The 20,597-nt window shown below is 55.5% G+C and overlaps 1 protein-coding gene across 4 annotated transcripts in view; it reads right to left on the bottom strand.

Moving 5' to 3' along the window:
- Positions 1 to 825: 825 nt before the first annotated feature.
- NSMCE1 (NSE1 homolog, SMC5-SMC6 complex component) overlaps positions 826 to 20,597 on the bottom strand; it is a 23,590-nt gene continuing 3,818 nt past the window's right edge. For 2 of the 4 annotated variants that reach the window (XM_007527954.3, XM_016190437.2), the window contains exons 2-8: positions 19,469 to 19,604; positions 6,071 to 6,192; positions 4,890 to 4,967; positions 3,571 to 3,717; positions 1,735 to 1,851; positions 1,188 to 1,308; positions 826 to 970 (exon numbers count right to left, since the gene is read on the bottom strand). In XM_007527954.3, coding sequence (XP_007528016.1) covers positions 891 to 970; positions 1,188 to 1,308; positions 1,735 to 1,851; positions 3,571 to 3,717; positions 4,890 to 4,967; positions 6,071 to 6,192; positions 19,469 to 19,604 — 801 coding nt within the window. In that variant the 3' untranslated portion in view covers positions 826 to 890. Of the gene's footprint in view, positions 971 to 1,187; positions 1,309 to 1,734; positions 1,852 to 3,570; positions 3,718 to 4,889; positions 4,968 to 6,070; positions 6,193 to 19,468; positions 19,605 to 20,333; positions 20,354 to 20,597 lie in introns of those variants that run through there. The other 2 variants (XM_060172760.1, XM_060172761.1) reach the window with 2 other exon arrangements.

The raw sequence follows: 20,597 nt of genomic DNA, 5'->3' as shown, positions 1-20,597 counted from the left end.
TTCTGTGGCCCCAACTGAGACAGGGGCTCGGCCGGGGGCATTCACAGCACTGCTGGCCGCACCACCACCCCCCCCCACAAGCAGCCAGAAGCGGAAGCTCAGTGGCAGCATGAAGGTCATCTGGGCCACAGGGCTCTGGGTTTGATCCCTGGACCAACTGTGGGGGCTGTGGGGACACCCAGGTCCCAGGGTCCCCTCTGTACATGGTTCTCCTGCTGAGGGAGGTGATGGCCACAGAAGACGGCCCCCCATAGCCTCCAGCAGGACCAGAAGGTGGGAGGGGTGTGGTGGATGTCTGGGGGCTCTGCCCAGCAAGGGGTGATGGGGCAGGTGGGTGCTCAGGGCAGCAGGTCTGGCTCAGGGTTCAGCCTGAAGGGAGGTGACGCTCCGGCTGCTCCTGTCCTGTCCCCAGGCAGGGAATGTGGACGTCTTCCAGGGGTCCTGGTTGGCTGTCGGGGACCAAGACCCTTTGTCGGGATGTGTGAGGAGAGCTGCAGGGAGGCCAGGAATCCACTCCACTGAGGGACAGTGGCCTCAGAACAGCTGTCAGGCGGAGTGGACAGGACAAGGCTGAGACTGCTGTGCCCTGGAGCTGGGGTGGGGACATCAAGGAGCTGCGCTCACCCTCCCCCACCACACCCACCGCTGCCATCTGACTGGGGAGTCCAGCCCGTGGGAAGCTGGGGATCAGGCCCAGGCTCCCAGTCTGGGAGGAGTGAACAGTGATGGGGATGGAGGCGGAACCCAGACGGGGGGCCACTGGGCTGGGGGAGCCCACCTCCCAATGGATGTCTGGGCCACGTGGCCAGTGACTGAGGCGGCGGCTGCAACTGAGACTTTAATCCAGAGGGTCTAGTGTCCACCTACAGCGGGCATCCAGCACGGCCACCCTAGTGCTGCCGCGAGCGCAGGGACTTCCTGTGTGGCCTGGAGATGGTGGGCTCCCCCTCTTTCTCAGGGTCGAAGACTTCTGGAGAGAAGGCCAGACAGTCAGGCCACACAGCCCACAGCCCATCCTCGACCCATCACCGCCACCCGCCCCGCAGGAGGCAGGTCTACCCTGCACCCCCTCCCCCTGCACCCTCCAGCCAGACCAGGGAGAAGCCCCAGGACTGCACCCAGTGCAGAAGCTGAGGAGGGGGAGGGTGCACACTCGCCCCCAGGGCCTCCCCGACGCAGAAGCGGACCTGGGATCTCGTGGGGCCAGTAGTCATTGCAGTGCGGGCAGTGTGGCTCCGGGTTGGCCTGGAAGTACTTGGCTACGCAGGGCAGGTGCATCCTGATGCCACAGGTCTCGCAGCTCTGCCCCTGGAACAGACCAGCCTGAGCACAGCCCCAGGGAGCGACCCCAGCCTCAGCTTGTGTCCATACCCCCCGGAGCCGGCGCTGTTAGTGTGGACAACGAGGGTGAGACACCAGCCCCAGAGACGGGGCGTCGCCCTGTGGGGTTGGGGGGTGAGGGGGGCACACTTCTCAGAAGACGAGCTGGCAGCCAGATCGCTTCCTCAAAGTCGCCTTCTCAACTGGGCTGAATTCCTGGAAGTGGAATTCCTGGCACAATCATCAGACGACCTCAGGGGACCAGGGGCTGAGGGGTCTGAGTGTCCGGCTCAGGCGACACTGCCGGAAGCCCCACAGCATGAAGCAGACCCAGAGCAGCCGGGGACCGACTCGGAGGCAGCTCGCAGGACGGGCACCGTACCCGGCACCCAGGATGCTGTCTGGACAGGCTACCTGAATGAGGAGGCCGTGGCAGATGTTGCAGGTCTTCACGGAGTCGGGGTACATGCCCCGGATGTACTGCTCCATCTCCAGGATGGCCCGGCCGTGCAGCGTGAACTCCCCTTCCTTCTGCAGGGGCAACGGAGCTGTTGGTCTCCCGGGTCCCTGGTGGTCCTGTCCCCACAATCCCAGACCTGCTGACGGCAGTAGCCGAGCCCACACTCCCTGCCCTGGTGCCCGGAGTGCCCTGGCTGAGCAGGGGCACCGCACCCACCCCAGAACCAGGGCCTCGGGGGTCCCCGGCAGTAGCCTGAGCCAGCTGCCTCCTGCCCATCCCACCCAGCTCCCTGTAGTGTCCACTGAGCAGCTCAGCCAGAGGCTGCAGAGGGCACACCCGCCCTTAGAGAGCCAGGGTGCAGCTGGCTGCAACCGAGGCTGCCAGAGGACGCTCCACAGTGCCAGCTGCACGACCTCCAACAGCGGCCTATCGGGAGTCATGTGACACACCAGTCAGGCTGTGGAGTGGCAGCGGGTTCAGCTCCAACCTGGGGCTGGGGGCTCCCTGCTGTCACAGGCTGCCTGGGAGGACTCGGGTACCCGACGTGCGCCCCCTGCCCACCTCCCCACCAGCAGGTGCCCTCAGGGACCGAAGCGTCCACTCAGGCTGCCTGGACGGCCCACCCCCGCAGAGATGAGTGACAGCTACCAGAGCGGCTCTTGCTGAAAAGGAAGTGAGAACCACATCACCACGCAGAGCACCACTGCGTGTCCGGGTCTGACATCACGTGAGGGGCCCGTCCTGCACAGACACACACATAGAGGGCACAAGGTCTTCTTGGAAACGGCGGTGCGCCATTTCTGTATAAAGGACAGATGGCCTCACTTCCTCTCCAAGAATCTATCTCACATCCTCAAGGGCCGCTCTCTAAATGAAAGACACCAAGAGCAGTGCTGGCCCTGGGTGACAGAAGGCTGGCAGTAAGTGTGGCAGTGACAGCAGAGCTTCACCTGAGCCCAGGCCTGACACAGTCCGTGTCCTAACCACTGCACCTCACTTCCTCACAGTCTCTGAGCTGAGGGCTCAGGCCCGAGAGCCCACAGACCTGGGTGTGTGTGGTCCCTGACTGACTGCGCTCTGGCCGTGACCCTCTGGACAGGTCACGCAAGTGAGCAGGAAGTTCCCAATCCTCAGAGGCTCACTACAGGCCGGGTGGTGGCACACCTGGTTGAGCGCACGTTACAGTGCCCAAGGACCCTGGTTCCAGCCCCCGCTCCCCACCTGCAGGGGAAAAGCTTCATGAGTGGTGAAGCAGGACTGCAGGTGTCTATCTCTCCCCCTCTCCATTTCTGACTATCCAATAAATAAAGATTTAAAAAATTTTTTTTTTAAAAAAAAAGATAAGGGACCCGAATGGGTTGTCTCTGGGAAGGGAGACAACATCATGGTTCTGCATGACTCTCCTGAGGCTTTGAGCTCCCAGGCCAGAGCTGAGCTGGGCTTCTCTCTCCCATTAGAGTAAAAGTAATGTTAAAAGTTGCCCCCAAAATGGCTAGTTCAACAGTTACCAGCTGGATACAATGTGGTTGGGGAAGAAGAGAGATATGGCTGGTCCCACAGGTGAAATGTAAACAGGGACAGAAAGGGAGAGCACAGATGGGCCTGGAGCTGGGCAGGGTGTGCTGCACCACAGCAAAGGATTCGGGAAGGGGGGAGAGGGTGCTGAGGGGCCCAGCTGCGGGTGGTGGTACAGGACCCCAGTTGGGGTGAGAGCCCTGCAGATGCCTGTCCCGTGTGTCAGCAGCCAGGCTGCGACCACCCCCCCAGGAAATGGTGAGATACTCATGTACCTCGATCAGCCACTTGTTCTGAACGAACTTCTGCAGCACCTGCTCCGCCTCCTTCTTCCTCATCCTCTTGCCTTTTAGCTGGTCGACCAGGTTCAGGATGTTTGTGGAGGACGCAAAGCCGGATTCGGAATCAATGATCAGTTCCAGCTGGAAGAGACAGCAAGTGCCGCGTTGAGCGGTTAACGTGGGAAAAACATCAGAGCGATGACACCAGCTCAGGTGCGGGGGTAACAGACGCCGGCGTCACGACGGAAGCACGCGCAGGCACAGCTGTCGGAGAGACGTGTGATGCCACATCCAGTCCTGACTCGACCCTCTCTCCTGTGGCATCATCCCGAAGGATGGTCCTAGTCAGGAAGCACCTCTCCTGCTTGAAGGCAGAAAAGCCAATGAGTGGGAGTCGGGCGGTAGTGCAGCAGGTTAAGCATGCGAAGCACAAGGACCCGCATAAGGATCCCGGTTCGAGCCCCCGGCTCCCCATCTGCAGGGGAGTCGCTTCACAGGTGGTGAAGCAGGTCTGCAGGTGTCTGTCTTTCTCTCCCCCTCTGTCTTCCCTCCTCTCCGTTTCTCTCTGTCCCATCCAACAATGACAGTAACTACAACAATAAAAAAAACAAGGGCTACGAAAGGGAAAATACCAAAAAAAATTTTTTTCTGAAAAGCCAGTGAATGAGTGGTTGAATGAAATACAGCAGGACAGGACCCAGGCCGGCCAAAGACAGTGGAGTAACAGCACGAGAGACAGGAGGAGGGCGAGCCGGGGGCCACAGAGGCACCGTGGACCCGGTGTTGGGAGAGTCCGCCCAGAGTGGGGCAGAGGCACTGGGGAGACCCCTCAGCCTTGGCCACTGAGTCCCCGGGAGGCTCAGAAAGGAAGGCTTCCAGGACTCTACCTCGAAGGAGGCTGGATTGTCTGACTTAGCTCCCCTCCTACTGCTAAGTGCATTTGAAGTGGAGAGCCGCTGTCTTAGCCAGGGACCAGGCGGGGGGCTAGCGAGCGGAGCCTCACTGACTCAGCTGGAGCTTATTACAGGGAAGCCTTGGACTCAGCGGCAGCAGGGGACTGGGACTCAGTCTGCAGGAAGCTCCGCCTGCAGCAGGGGTGAGGCCTGCCACTACTTAGCTATGGAGACTCGAACCTGGGGCAGCCCTTCTTTCCCAGAAAGCCCCCGGGCAATCACCCAGAGCTGCGAATTCCAGGTGACACAGCGACACCCCCAGCAGAGGGCTTTCCTGAGCAGCAGGGGTGGCCCTCCAGGGAAGCAGCTCCCGTCCAGTAAGAAGCCCAGCCTCTGTGCAGCACGGATGTCTGTACTCACAGCCTTTCTAAACAGATCCAGCTCGTTCTCCGCATAATCCGAGGCCATCTTGGAAACTGGAGTTGTTGCAAGGTTCACCTACAAAACGCAGGCAGGGGAGTCAGGCTGTAGTGCGGCGGGTTAAATGCAGGTGGTGCGAAAAGCAGGGACCAAAGCAAGGATCCCGGTTCGAGCCCTGGCTCCCCACCTGCAGGGGAGTCACTTCACAGGCGGTGAAGCAGGTCTGCAGGTGTCTGTCTTTCTTTCCTCCTCTCTGTCTTCCCCTCCTCTCTCCATTTTTCTCTGTCCTATCCAACAATGACAACAACAATAATAACTACAACAATAAAACAACAAGGGCAACAAAAGGGAATAAATAAAATATAAAAAGAAAAGAAACAGGCAGACGGGCAGGTGTGCTCTCCATCTGAACATCCATTCTCCAGCTGCTTCTCCCCCTCCCCCCCCCCTCCCCCACCAGCCACTGAGCACCTGTGCCCAGCTGCTGAGCGCCACACAGATGGACTTCTAACCCGTCTCATCCCACACACTCAGACCTGTAGCCCAGGCAACAAGGCTGATGCTTGAGATTTTGAATTCAAGCTCAGTGAGTCTGGAAAACCTGTCTGCGTGAGTGAATACTGAGAAGCCTGGTGTTTCCGAGCTGCCTGGCTCCCAGCCCTTTCCTTTCCCCATGGACACAGCTTGGGAAATGGGAGGCCGGGCCCCCTTTGTGTGTGAGCCTGGCCCATGGGAGCCTGGTCCTCTCTGATGGGCTAGCCCTTCCCTGATAGTTCACTCCGCTCCCCAGTTAGGAGAGGGAATCTCAACACAGGAGGCCTCAAATGGTTCTTGGTCTTTAAAGGTCCCAGATGTTTCCTTTTCTTGTTCCAAATGAAAAGGCACCCCCTCCCATTTAGTGCTAATAGTCCCTCATTTGGGCGGTCTCCTGCAGGGCGCTCTCAGGGACCAGCATAAAGCCGACGTGGGCTGCCGTCTCCTGGCAGGGCCGGGTAGGAGTTCTGGTTGCCATGAGCTCCTTTACTCAAAGGACACTCGGACTCCGTGACCACAGAGGCTGGCCACACTGGGCTGCCTGCCCCTGGCTCCAAGCCTTGACGAGACAGGGTCCCTGGGCAGGGAGGACCAGAGCCAGGCTCCTCAGAGGCTGAGGGCCACCAGAGGGCACTGCCGCCACTCACCAGCGCATAGATGGGTCGGCCGTCGTCCTCTGTGATGCCCTTCTTGATCTCGATGTACAGGGACTCCAGGACGCTGTTGATGTTGTTGATGAAGTCCTCCAGCTTGTCCGCAGTAGCACTGCCTGGGAACGTGCAGGAGAGAGGAGGGGGAGGCACGGTCAGGGGAGGTGGTCACATGACAGCAGAGCCAGAGCTGGGTGACGCCAACACTGTGCATCCCGGAGTTCAGAAGGTGAGTGGACAAGAGACAGAGATTTCGTGAAGTAGAGAGGGCTGGACAGGGCGTCTGCTGCCTGACCGCCCTTCCGCTCAGAGCCTGGGTCCCCCAGGCCAGTGCCCCGAGCCTGCAGTGAGCTCACACCCCACAAAGCCTCTGCCCTGCAGCCCACACACGTGCCAGGCAGGTCATACTTCTAGGCCAGACCCTGAGAGCTGGACTTGGAGTAGTTGTGAAGGGTAACAGTTACTGAGTGTGTGTGTGTGGGGGAAACAACCACAGCTCACCTGAGCACCCATCACAGGAGAGGACCTCTCACCCAGTCACCACTCTGTCCTGTCAATACCCGCCCCCCCCAAGGCAGGCACAGGAGTGAGGAGGCCTGGGCACAGATGCAGCTGGTGTGACCAGTGTCCTGCCACGGGGAACACTGAGCCAGGGAGCCTGAGGGCAGCACCAAAGGCTGAGCCCCTCACCCATCAGAGGGGACCATGTGCAGAACCAGGTGGGGGGCCCTGCCCAGAAGTGCAGGACGCTGGCTGAGCAGCCACAGAGAGGGGGATCGGGTTGAGGAAGTCCTTGGCACAGGGCCCCGGGCCAGGAAGTGCATGACTGTTCCTGTGGGCGCTGGGGGCCCAGGAGGACGTGGTCAGCTTAGTGTCTTGGAATTACCCTTTTGCGCTGGACACTTTTTAAAACTGAGAGTACCGGCACCATTTCCATCTAGTACAGTAATTAAATAATTTCAAAAGATTTGAGCCTTAGTCACTCTGAGGGAAAAAAAAAAACACAGAAACACACAGAGTGATACTATTGGTGTTAATAATTATAACAGGGCCGGGGAAACAGCTCACTCGGCTAGTGTGCTGCTTTGCCATGTACATGGCCCGGGTTCAAGCCCAACCTCCACTGCACTGAGGGATGTGATGATGATGATGATGATGATGATGATGATGGAGGAGAAGGAAGGAACAAAATGGCAGAGAAGAGGCCTGGAAAGCTCCCACAAGATGAGAAGGAGCAAGCCCACTGCTGGGAAGGGGATGGAGACGGCAGCGTCCCAGGGCCCTGAATGCACGTGGCCTCCTGCCCCCAACAGAGGACAGTGTCCCCGAGCTGCTGCACTGACGTCACTCAGTGGTGGAGGTGAAGGCTCTTCAGCCTCGTCAGGACGGTGGGGATGTAGGTGCCTCACGGGGGTGGGGCTACTCTGAGGGGTCCCCACAAGAGTGGGGCACCTGGACTGCTATGCAGACCCCATGAGGGGCCAGTCCGCCCTTTCAGTCAAGTTCACTTCTTTTTGTCTCCAAGGTCGATCTGAACCCAAGTTGGCGACAGTAAATGAGTGGTCTGGGCCTCGCACAAGTCCTGACAGGCGTGTGGCAGTGAAGTGTGGCCACTGCTGGGAACACCGGCCAGAGGGGGCTGCATGCTTGCTTCCAGTCCTGTCCTCCATTCCTGGGCCCTACTTCTCTTTCCTGCTGCCGGCCCTGCTGGGGCCCTGCTGGGAGCCCGGACAGACGCCAACGCAGCAGGTGCCTCCTTTCAAGTGCTCCCACACTTCCTTCCTTCCACTCCTGTGCCCAGTGTGTGGGGAGCGGACTTTCAGGAACCCTCTCACAGACCTCTCAGGGCACCCTGTCCCCACCACAGTGACACAGTGGCAAGTCCCGCCTCTCTCTGAAAGTGGTAATTCACAGTTTCCACCGAAAAGGCCTCGCCAGGCCATCAGCGCGCTCCGTGGGCAGATGAAAGGCTGTCTAACACTCTGGACTTTCCACGTGCGCTTCCCCGCACTCCCGGCTTCCCCACACTCTCTCGGTACAGTCTCGATTTTCAGAAACACCAATGTTTTGACTGTATTTCAGAAAAAGAAAAACACACTTCCTGCGGCTCCTCGTCTGTTTGTAGAAAGCAGCCTCCTTCCCCCAGCACGCAGGCCGGCAGGACTCAGCAGGTCCCTGACGGTGCTTCCTCTCTCAGCTCTGGGAGGCACTTGTGGCTTGTACTCCTCACCTGGCCTGGCACCAGGGGACACAGGCCCTGACACAGCGGCCCCTGCTCTCACGGCAGACGTGCCCAGAGAGCAGCACACTCGGTATCACACCGCCGTCACTGTGCGCTCCTGTGGGCTGCGGCGATGCTGGTAGCAGACTGGGAGCTGGAGGCTGCCAACTCCAGGCTGTAGTCCCTCTCGCTGGGGCTGGGCGCTGGGCACCGGCACTAGCTGGCTCGGCTCAGCAAAGCGAGAGCAGTCACGCCATGCGGCGCTAGTGTTGACCTCATACACGAGAGGAGGGCAGAGGCTCAGTGACTTACAGCCCAGAGTCCCCGAGTGGACACGGGGCCTGGGCCTCCCGCACTCCACGCACAGCCACACTCCCGCGGAGCAGAGTGAATGTCCCTGGAGGACATTCCGCACGCCAGACACCATCACCGTCAGGTTATGGCTTCGGGGCCTTCAGAGAGAGAGAGACTCAGCCCACCATATGGATGGGCAAGATGTCAGAAGTGGAGCCAAAGATAAAAACGCTGCAGTGAGTTTACTGCACCGGAGAAAGGGGGCTTGGCCCCCACCCTCCAGGCCCCTGGGGCAGCAGAGCTTCTGCAGGAGGACAAAGGCCTGGGAGAGGAGGGAGAGCAACTTCTCCAGCCAGGGGACTTACAACATGGGGCTTGGGCCGGGAAGCGAGCTCAGCGGCAGAGCACAGGAGGCGCCGGCTCAGCCCTGGTGCTGCAGTGCCCAGCGCTCCTCTAGCCTCTCTCTCTCCTTCTCTTCTCTCAGGAAAGGTAAAAGTTGAAATGGGAAACTGAGGGCCTGCCCACAGGCAGGGGCAACACAGAACAGCGCAGGGCTCTGGGGGCAGAGTCACTTCAGCTCATTCTGAGTGTTTCTTCAGTTACCTCGCAATGCTCCCTCCTTCTCCTCTGGCTCCTACCTGAGCCCGGGCTCCCCACTCCCCGCAGGCTGCTGACTGCACGCCCCCAGCGCAGCCGGGCAGAGGGAAGCCAGGAAGTCTGTGGCCCCTTTGTTCTAAACTGAGCACCGCAGATAGGAAATGCCACTTTCAGGCAGAGGAAGTTAACAGCAGAAAATAAGACCCTGGGGGATCAAACCACTTGTGAGCCAACTTGCCCTGTTGCAGCTCCGTCATCTGGTGGGGGACAGGGGTCCTCCTGGGCACAGCGTGGAGGATCGGCTGCCTGGACACTGGGGCACATGAGGCCCTAAGAGCAGAGCCCCGGCACACCACCGATGGCGGCCGCCCCACCTGCAGCCAGAACCCCCTCGGGAGGGTCCCGTGTCCTGACAGCTTCTGGCACGAGCTCCTTCTGGACTGAGACCATCCAGGCTCAGAGGCTTGGGGACAGCAGCGGGGGCCAGAGCCCCCGGGCAGGGTCCACCTCCGTCAGCACGGCCAGTGGAAGGAGCATCAAGGACCCCACTTAACAGCCACCCCTGCTGGGGTGACATCCCCATGACACCCCGTGTATCACCATGTGCGGCTGGAGGAGCAACTGTTATCAATCGGCCTCCCACCACCCGGGCCCGCACCCCCTGAGATTCCTCTCACTCTTCACGCTGGAGTGCCGGTCTCCTGCTGTCCCCAAGTTCCTGACTGCCAGCCTGACTCGTGCGTCCTTGCACTCAGATCAGAGCACTGCTCTGGGAGACGACCCAAGCTTCTGTGCGTTGTCCTGCACTCTGGATAATGCCTAGTTTCCATCTGCCCAAGTGACAGATCTCCTGACAGCCACAGCCCTCACCACCACCTCCAGGACTGATGGTGGGGTCTGTGGTGGCTGCGGTGCAGATGGCTGCCAGCCTCCCCTACGGCAGCACAGAACCGCCACTGCCTCTGGGGTCCAGCTCCAAACACATCCAAACCAACGTCCCCATGCCAAGTGCAATTGTACTCGAATCCTGGCTCAGCAGGGCCGTGCCGGCCTGGGCAGGGATTTGAACACCCCGAGTCCTTCAAGAGCCAGAGATGGGACAGCACAATAGGGGCCCCTCGCGGTCACAGAGGCAGCTCTGACAGTGGGGCGTGTACAGCGGGTGGGGGACCCCAGGGAGAGCAGGAGGGAGATGCCGGTGCCTCATGAAGAGAGAAGGTGCTTACAGATGCGAGAGCAGACGTAGGGCAGGACACTGAACATATAAACGGCACCTGTGAGTCACCACCAGGGCACGCAGGGGACTCTGCCTGGGTCCTGAAATAGCCACGGAGGCGAGGCGAGGGAGCGAGCATGGGAACAGCTAAGAGGCGAGGGCATGACGAGCATGGAAAGTATTTCTCAGGCCCAAACGTTCCTCTGCTACTGACCTATTTTTGGTGCGTGTGTTCTAGCTAGGCCTCTGCCTCAACTCTATTCTAGTCACTGAAATAATGTCAAATCTTGGTTTTTGAATCTACAAGCTTGATTTTTTAAATCTACAATCCTGTTTACCTGATTTGTCCTAGCGAGTTGATAAATTCAGTTCACTAAAAGTGATCTAAGAGCAGGGAACAAGTATGGTGGTCCTGCCTGAGGCTCTGAGGCCCCAGGTTCAGTTCCCAGCACCACCAGGCAGGCAGGGCTGAGCAGTGCTTTGGTCTCCCTTCCTCTCCTCACTCTCTCAATGTCTCTTCCACAGTGACTAAACCTTAACAATGACCTAAGGCATAAGAATGCAGCTTTGGGAGCTTTTTGGCAGCGGGTTAAGCGCACGTGGCGCAAAGCCCAAGAACCGATGGAAGGATCCCAGTTCGAGCCCCCGGCTCCCCACCTGCAGGGGGGTCACTTCAGAAGCGGTGAAGCAGGTCTGCAGGTGTCTGTCTTTCTCTCCCCCTCTGTCTTCCCCTCCTCTCTCCATTTCTCTCTGTCCTATCCAACAACAACATCAATAACTTACAACAATAAAACAACAACAGCAACAAAAGGGAATAAATAAGTAAATAACAATAAATCTTTAAAAGCAGGAGAAGGAGGAGAGAAAGAAAAGCAAGATAAGGGTCCAGGAAGATAGTGGCAGTGGTAGCACACTAGACTTTCCTGCCTCAGGCTCAGAGGTCCCAGGTTCGATACCCAACACCACAGGTCAGAGCCCATGGCTCCTATGGGCCTTTCCTCTATTCTCTCATTAAAACTTCTAAAACATGCAGGAGCAGATTTAGGAAAGAAATGGCGGGGAATGCCCAAGCCCCGGGGAAAAGCGGGGTCCTGAGCGTGTGTCCCCACGCCTCCCTGCAGAGGACTGGGTGACCACACGAGCTGAGGTGGGGGCACGGAGGGGGCGTGGGGCAGCTGGCCGCACAGCACACACTCAGAGAATGCAGAGCGCAACAAGAGAGAAAAAGGTCAGCCTGCAGGCAATCAAGGGAGGGCCACTGGGCACGGCGCAGTCTAGCAGGCTGGCTGCCGGGCCGCCGGCCACATGAGGTGAGCGCCTGTCGGGGGCCAGTGCAGACTGAGACAGGCCGTGAGGGGGACACGCTCGCCGGCTTTGGGACACACGCAAGAGCTCAGCAGTGACTTTTTATACCAACTGCATGTTAAAATGCTATTACTCGGACACTCGTTTGGCCTCTCTCTTCCTTCCTACCATCCTTTTTAATGTAGGCTACCCCAGAAACTTCCTGCAGATGAAATTTATCTTTTTTCTTAATTATCTTTATTTACTGGATAGAGACAGCCAGAAATCAAGAGGGAAAAGGAGAGAGAGAGGAGGAGAGGGAGAAACGGTGGTCCAGGAGGTGGCGCAATGGATAAAGCATTGGATACTCAAGCATGAGGTCCTGAGTTCAATCCCCAATCAGCACATGTACCAGAGTGATATCTGGTTCTTTTTCTCTCTCCTATCTCTCTCATTAATAAATAAAATCTTTAAAAGAGAGAGACCTGCTTCAACACTCACATCAAGTTTTCCCCATGCAGTTGGGGACAAGACTTTTATTTCTACCAGTTTCCACGAAATGTAATCTTCATAAAAGTCAGGGAACCATGGAAGAACTATCCCCCAGGGCCAGGGGGGAGGGGGGGAGATAGTACAATGGTTATGCAAAAGGACTCTCATGCCTGAAGTTCTAAAATCCCAGGTTCAATCCCCTGCAACACCATAAGCCAGAGTTGAGTAGTGCTCTGGTTAAAAAAATTAAAAAATTAAAAATTAATAAATCACCCCCAGTTGACAGAGCCTAAGAGATGTCCTTGACTGAATTCAATATATTGCCTGAAAGTGGGCCCTTTTTTTTTTAAAGGCAGTCCTGGGACAACTGGAGAACTCCCAAAGGGACCCGTGACTCAGACAACGCTAACATCCTCTGGTTGAATGGCTGTCCTGTGGGCGTTTAGGAGAATAGCCTTTTGCTTGAAGAAAATACTCCCTGAAGAATTTACTGATAAGACAGCAAACTTACAGCTTGCTTTCAAACGATTCAGGGGGAAATGTTCTTTGTGCTATTCTGACAACTTCCCCTTGACTTTGTAATTACTTTAAAAAAAAAAAAAAAGTTAAAGCAGCCCTAGAAGCTTCCAGTAGAGAAGCCCCCACCCCCATAAACCTGGAGCCTAACTGCAAGGCAGCATTTGGCAGGCCGTGGAGGAGGCTCAGCAGCAGAGTGCGGGCCTTAGATGCATGAGGTCCGGATGTAACCAGACACCCTGAATGCTGGAGTGGTTCTCTGCCCTCTCCCTCTCTCATAAAGGAAGATAATAAATCTTTTCAAAAAGCCACTTTCCGTAACTATGGATTCTCTCCCGAGTCAGACTTCGAGGGAAACTCTGCTTCTCCAGGCGAGTCCTGGGTCCAGGACAGAAAAAGGAACGTTTCCTACATCTGTTTTCTTTGAGTTCTATGGTTTTATGTTCCCCACTCAGGTCTTTGCTTCATTCTGAATTAGCTTTTAATATTTATTTTTCCCTTTTTTGTTGCCCTTGTTGTTGTTGTTTTTTATTGTAGTTATTATTGCTGTTGTTATTGTCATCGTTATTGGACAGGACAGAGAGACATGGAGAGAGGAGGGGAAGACAGAGAGGGGGAGAGAAAGACAGACACCTGCAGACCTGCTTCACCGCCTGTGAAGCGACTCCCCTGCAGGTGGGGAGCCGGGGGCTCGAACCAGGATCCTGACGCTGTTCCTCGCACTTTGTGCCACGAGGTTAGCTTTTATAGATAGTGCACAGTATAACCCTAGGCCCTTTTAAAATTTTTTTATTATCTCTATTTATTTGTTGGAGAGAGTCAAAATTCAAGGGGGAAGGGAAAGATAGACAGAGAGACACCTCTGCTTCACCACTCGAGCTTTCCCCCTGCAGGTGGGGGCCCAGGCTTGAACCTGGGTCCTTGTGCACTGACATGTGCACTCAACCAACCAAGTGAGCCACCACCTGCCACCCCACCTTTTTTTTTTTTTTTTTAAATTTAGACATCAAACTCTCCCAGCAGCATTTGTTGAAAAGGCAATCTCTGTTGAACTGCCTTTGCATTTCTGTTAAAAATCAACTGTCCACCTCTGTGTGGGCCTACACTCGGGATGTTCTGCTGCTCCACAGACCTGCACGTCTGCCTCCAAGCCAGTGCTCCTCTGTCTTGATGTGGTGGCAGTAGAAGTCAGAGCATCTTGGGGGTCAGGCACCGGCGCACCCAGCAGTGCATACGTGTCACCCTACCCAGTGTTCAAGTCCCCACTCCCCACCTGCAGGGGGGAAGCTTCACAGACAGTGAAGCAGTGCTGCAGGTGTCTCTCAGCCCCTCATTCCCTTTCACTGTTCCTGCCTCTCAATTTCTCTCTGCCTCTATTGAAAAGTAATAAATAAATCAATCACCAGGAGCAAGTGGCTCCGTTGTGCAGGCACCAAGCTCCAGCAATAACCCTGGTGGCAGTAAAAGATATCAACAAAATAAATCTTTCAAAAGCAGGTCATTTCACTCTACGTTAGCTGGGCAGGTGGACCAATCAGTGTTTGCCCTCCAAGTCCACCTTTTCCGAAATCGTTTTGGATCTTGTAGATTCCTTACCTTCTGTGTGACTCTCAGATTCAGTTTTTCAATTTCTGTAAAATGTCCAGCCTTGGGGGTGAGGAGGGGGGTGGGTTCAGGGAGGCTGGGCAGGAGACAGCTCAGCCAGCAGAGTGCACACTTCACCATGTGCAAAGAACTGGGTTCAAGCCCCCTGGAGCACCTGCAGGGGGGAGGCTCCAGGAACAGTGTGGTGTCTCTCCCTCTTCTCTCTCTTGCTCTCAGTCTCTTACCCTCTATCTGAAAACAAAGATAGAAATACAGATACAGTGGGGCCAGGCGGTGGTGCACCTGCTTAAGCGCTCACATTATAGTGCGCAAGGACCCGGGTTCAAGCCGCTGGTCCCCACCTGCAGGGGGAAAGCTTCACAAGTGGTGAAGCAGAGCTGCAGGTGTCTCTCTGTCTCTCCATCTCCCCTTCCTCTCTCAGTTTCTCTTTGTCTCTATCCAGTAATAAAGAAGGAAACAAAAAAGGAATACAGACAGAGCTATGACGAGTCCAGTGGGAGAAGAGGAGTTGTGTGGGCACCAAGCCTGAGTAATGACTATGTTGACAAAAATTGAAATGAACTATCCAGCTGGGATCTGACTGGAACAAAGCCCAATCGCCAGACCAACCCGGGGAAGCTGATTTCTTAACACAGAGGGTTTTCCAGCCTGGTGAACACAGTGTCTCTCTGTTTATTTAAATCTTTAATTTTTGCTCAGTGATGTTCTATAGTTTCCAGTGCACAAATCTTATAACTTTTTGCCACATCTGCTCTGAAAGTTTGCCCATCTGGATGCTATTATAAACAGCGCTGCTCTGCTATCATTTCTGATCACTGCGAACATACGAAAAACCCTGATTTTGGTGTGTTGATCTTGTAATCTGCAACTACTCACTAGTTCTAGCAGCCTTTTCTGGGGACTCCATCAGATTCTCGACATACATAGCCGTGTCTGTGAAGACAGTTTTCTTTTTCCTTGGCAATGGGAAGCCTTTTTTTATTTTTCCCCTTGCTTGGGTGTGCTGGCTGGAACCTCGAGCAAAATGATCAACAGAAGTTATGAGGATGGGCGCGTCCACCCTGCTCCAGACATCACGGGGAAAAGTATTCATTCACCTCTTACCATCGGTGTGGTGCCACTGTAGGTTTGACGGGCAGCACAACGGCATTGGCTAAAGCCCTTTCCTACCCTCGTGAGGGAGGCTTCCTTCTCTCCCCACTCTGCCGTGGGTTTCCGTCAGGAACAGACCAAAGGTGGCGGCCTTTGGCAATTCAGTGCAGGCAGCTACTGCCTCTCTTGCTCTAGGTTCTGAGGGTCTGCTTACCCACTTAGCTACACACTGGGCCTTAGCTTCTCTTTAGTTTTTCTGTAAGAAGCCTCATGGCATCATGCCAGGGGAGATGGGAGTTTTGTTAAATGCTCCCTCCGCACCTACTGAGAAGATCACACACACACACACACACACACACACACACACATATGTGTATTTTTGAGCTTGTTGCTATAGTGTATCACACCGACTTGTAGATACTACTACACCAATCTGTATTCTTGTGATCAACTCCATCTTCTCACGTTGTACCAGCTTCTTTAAACTAAGCTGCTGCGTGAGAGTTGCGACACTGTGCTGAGGATTTTAGACTCTTTATGTTCATGGAGACTCTCGGCCTGTAGCTCAGTGTTCTGCCTTTGCCGTGCCTTTGTCTGATTTTGGTTTGGGGATGATATAGGCCCCAAAGAAGAAGCTGGGAAATGCTACCTTCTCTTCTAGTTTCTGCCTGAGTGGAACTGACACTGTTTCTCCCTTAAATGTGTGACGGAGTTCCCTCAGAGGCCACCTGCACCCGCGACAGGCTCTGTCCCCAGCCTGCGTGCTGGCCGGATGCTCTCTCCCCATGTCTGCTGGCTCCTTCCCTCAGTGCAAAGGGCTTGTGTGGGAGAGGGCCCTGCAGACCTCTGGACTGCTTTTTCTTGAGTCCTCTGTCCCATCGACCCTCGCTGCTGTCACCTCCTTGAACACTAATCCCCTCTCAACTCACAGTCCTGACAACTCTCTCAGGACCATGAACTGAGGGTGGCTGGAGTGCTCACCCCGTGTTTTGCCTCTAGTACAAGAAAGGTACTAGATCTCTGTCTTGGAACACCTAGACACTTGCGATTTCCCGAGTGTCAAGTGTGACAGAAACAACTTATGACCGAATAAGAGAACTGCTGAGAGATCTGGAAGTAGATTCAAGATGTGAACTAGTCACAAAAGTCCGAGCCCTGGTTAGAAGCTTGGAACTCTCGGCCTTCTGCCTACCTTCTGGGGAGAGGAGGGGCAGGAGACCGAGTTAACCACCACGGGCCAGTGAGTTAATCACTCTGTGTATCCAAACTTCCACAGAAACCCCTATAACGGGCCAGGTGGTGGTGCACCTGGTAGAGCGCAAATGTTGCTGTGCAGAAGGACCCAGGTTCAAGCCCCTAGCCCCCACGTGCAGGGGAAAGTTTCACGAGGGGTGGAACAGTGCTACAGGTCTCTCTCTTCCTCTCTTCCTATCTCCTTCTCTCTCAGTTGCTCTGTCTCTATCCAATAAATAAAATAAAATAAAACCCCTTGCAGCAGGATCCAGAGAGTTCCTGGGATGGTAAACACACAGCTAAGGTTCAGAAGGAACACAGGATCTCCAACCCCCCTGCCCCACGCCCTGGACCACACACCCCCCCTTTCTGACTGTTCCTGGGTTGTGCCCTCGAGAATGAAGCAGGAAGGGAAGTGCTTGTGTTCTAGCCAACTACTGAGCCCCAGGAGGATGGCCAGCTAGTGAGCAGTACAGGGTACAGGTCCCAACCAATTGGGGGCAGTCTTGTGCGGCTGCGCTTCCTGAACTGGTGGGCTCTGACGCTCGCTCCGGGCAGGTAACGCCATGGGTGGCAGACAGGCGCTGAGGTCTCCCTTCTCTCTCTCTCTCTGTCTCTCTCCCTCCTCGCCGTATGTATACATAAAGCTTTGAAAGCGCTGGGCACGGGAGGCCACTCAGCAGTATCATTTTCAAGACCCTGAACTCATTCCAGGAGCTTCACTTTTAAAAAAAAACACAGAAAAAAAAAACGAACACGAGTTCCCAGTGTCACTCAGAAACAATAGGCCGAGGATCGATCGATGCCCGGGCATCAGAACAAAGCCTGCGCTCTGCACTGGGCAGGCGGATGGGGAGGGGGTCTGGGGCACGAAGCTCAAGAAGAGAAAAACTTTGAAAGGCTGGAAGGACACCGTGGGAACCTGCAGTCAGAATAACTGTGGTTTCAGCTGCCTCTTTGTTTCATCATTCTCTCAGAAGCCAAATCTTTCTCCAGTTGGTAAACCGGGGGCTTTCCTGGACCTCTCTTCCAAAGACAAACTAATGACATTGGCATTTATTAAGTATTTACTTAACTAATATTTGAGAACAAGCTCGCTCTTTCTTTCTTTTCTGATGAATGAAGAACAGGAGAAAAGAAATTCTATTGTAATCTGATTACCTTGGATGTAGTCGTATCTCGACACACAGACCCCTAATGGGTGAAGAAATAAACAATCCTACAGGACTTCCCTAAGTGAGGTCAGCGCCCCTGTAAAGGTCAAATACAAGGCAAGAACACTTTCACTCTCAGTCTGTGGCGAGAGACAGCACCTCGCAGAGAAAACCCCATCAACGCTAAGGCTCACGTCAGGACCGGGATAGAATTGCAGGTGAAGGATTCAGCGTTGAAAGACTGCAGAGAGCATGCTTACACCTGTCACGAGAGGATGCGAGGAAGCATGCCAGGTGCTTTTTTTTTTTTCTTACCTCCAGGGTTATCACTGGGGCTTGGTGCCTGCACTATGAATCTACTGGTCCTGGTGGCCATTTTGCTTTTTTTTTTTTTTTTTTTGACAGGACAGAAAGAAATTGAGAGAAGAGGGGGAAACAGAGAGGAGGAGAGAAAAAAGACACCTGCAGACCTGCTTCACTGCTTGTGAGGTGACCCCCCACGGCCCCGCCGCAGGTGGGGAGTAGGGGGCCTGAACTAGGCTCCTTGTGCAGGCCCTTGCGCTTCGTACCGTGTATGCTTAACCTGGTGCGCCACCACCCAGGCCCCCCCAAAGTACTTTGTAAAAAAGCAGGAGGAACAAACTCAGCAAACACAATCTTCTCTTTCCATGAAGGGGCAGTTCTGCCCGGCCTCCGTGCGGACAGCTAAAGCAGGCGAGCTCTCACCAGCAGGCTTCTCAGGAGTCCGAACGGCGCTGTCACTTCCTGACTCAAATCCTCCTAGAGGTCTGCACCGTTCATGACTTACGTTTAAAAAGCCGTGAGCGCAGGTACACGCCCCGGGTTCTTCCTGAGATCCTCAGCTCCAAACCTCACATCACATGCTCTGTCGACCGTCCAAGATAGGCTCTCTCTGCTCCAGTCTGCTAATGCCCCCCATCAAGCTCCCAGAGTTCCCCAAACATCTCGGCCCACTTTTACATTTGAGTGCAGACCTACGTTTCCATCAACAACAAGAATCATTTTCTACTTTACCAAAAAAAAAAAAGAGAGAAAAAGACCTGAGCCCTGCTCGGCTGGCTGTCGGTGGTGCCGGGGATTAAACCTGGGACCTCAGGGCCTCAGGCAGGAGGCTCTCTTATGTAACCACTATGCTGTCTCCCCAGCCCTCGACTTTCTTTTTCACTGAGGAAGAACCACCCACAGTGACCTTCCACAGATCTTCCACAACTGAGTTTACTGCTCCCAGCGACAGAAAACTCCGCACCAGCAGGTCCTGTCTCGAAGTGCCTCGCACGCTCCAATGCCAGCAGCTGACACTGGGCAGGGGTGGCTGGCGCTTTCTCTAAGTTGAGCCATGTCCGCGACTGTGCCTTTCACCACGGTGCCAGGCTGCTCCGACTCTCACGGTCACCGAGCGTGTCCCCTGTGCCAGGCGTGTGGTGGGTGGGCCTCCTCTCCATTGAACCGCCCTTGATGCCAAGCCCCGACCGACCGAGCTCATTTTAGAAATGAAGACACTTGTGGGGGTGGGGTGGGGAGGAGAAGGTCCGCGGTGGGAACCACCACTAACCGGTTTCAGAGGCCCAGTTCTCCTCCTCGGGGCTAGAGCCCAGAGGTGAAGAGTCAGAGGGGAGGAAGGTGGGTGGTGGGAGACTGCCAGGAGTGCCCGGGAGCGGGGACACACTCACTGTCGTGGACCTTGTAGCAGTGCTTCTGCAGGTGCGCCACCTCCCGCTCCTCCATCACGCCGTGCGTCATCAGCAGCTGCAGGAAGCGCCGGTGGACATCCGTCATCACGCCCATTCTCCTCGAGCTGCTCTGCATCTGCGGACAGGGAGAAGAGACGGGAAGTCCAGTCACCTCCAAGAAGTGTGTCCTGGGGACGCTATCAACTCGTGGTCACATCTACGAATGTTACAAGAAAGGAAGAAAGAGAGAGGAAGGAAGGAAGGAAGGAAGGAAGGAAGGAAGGAAGGAAGGAAGGAAGGAAGGAAGGAAGGAGGAAGGAAGGAAGGAGGGAGCAACCAAGTTCTGATGAAAAGTATGTAAGTGAGGAGAACACAGTTGGGGCTGAGCTGTGTGCGCCCCCGCCACAATGAGAGGCCGGGCTGCCAGGCCTCTCCGCCTGAGTTGGGGACACTCAGCGTCCCAATTCCTGTGTTTCTTTCTTCCTTGGCCTGGCTCTGGGGGATGAGCTGAGGGTCTCATGCATGCATGACGCCACCAAGCAGCCTCCCGAGCCCGACGTCTGTATTCCACCTTCTCCAAGAGGGAGAAGAGAGGTGGCGAGAGGAGAGGGAAAGACACCACTGCACCACTTCACCACCCAGAGCTCCTCTGCGGTGCCCGGGACTAAATGCTGGGCCTCACGCATGCAAGGTGTGCGCTCTACCTGCCGGTCTACCTCCCGGCCCGTGTCTGATCTGATGGAAACACCCTACTTTGAGGCCTAAACGCTTTCAAAAGTCTGGCAATGAGCTAGGCACTGAGTAAGTCTTAATCTGCTTTTCCCATGAGACAGTTCTGGGTCTGAGACTTGGCTCAGCCACTTACCAGATCTATGGCCTTGGAGAAATGTGGCCGAGGGCCAAAGAGACAGCTCAGTGGTTAGGGTGCAGGCTTTGCCAGGCTGGAGCCCCACTGGAGTAACACTGGGGGGAAGATCTGGGACTGTCCTATCTCCCTTTCCCTTTCGGAATGAGAAAGGGAAAGTCAGTCCAGGAGCAGAGAGGTCGCACAAGCAGGAAGCCTGAGCTCTGCACATTGAACGAGGCCCAGTTTTCTCACTAGAGAATCTGTACAGCATCCAGTGTTTAC

This window comes from Erinaceus europaeus, chromosome 15, assembly GCF_950295315.1.
Source record: "Erinaceus europaeus chromosome 15, mEriEur2.1, whole genome shotgun sequence".
NCBI lineage: Eukaryota > Metazoa > Chordata > Mammalia > Eulipotyphla > Erinaceidae > Erinaceus > Erinaceus europaeus.
This window is presented reverse-complemented; position numbering and strand designations above follow the sequence as displayed.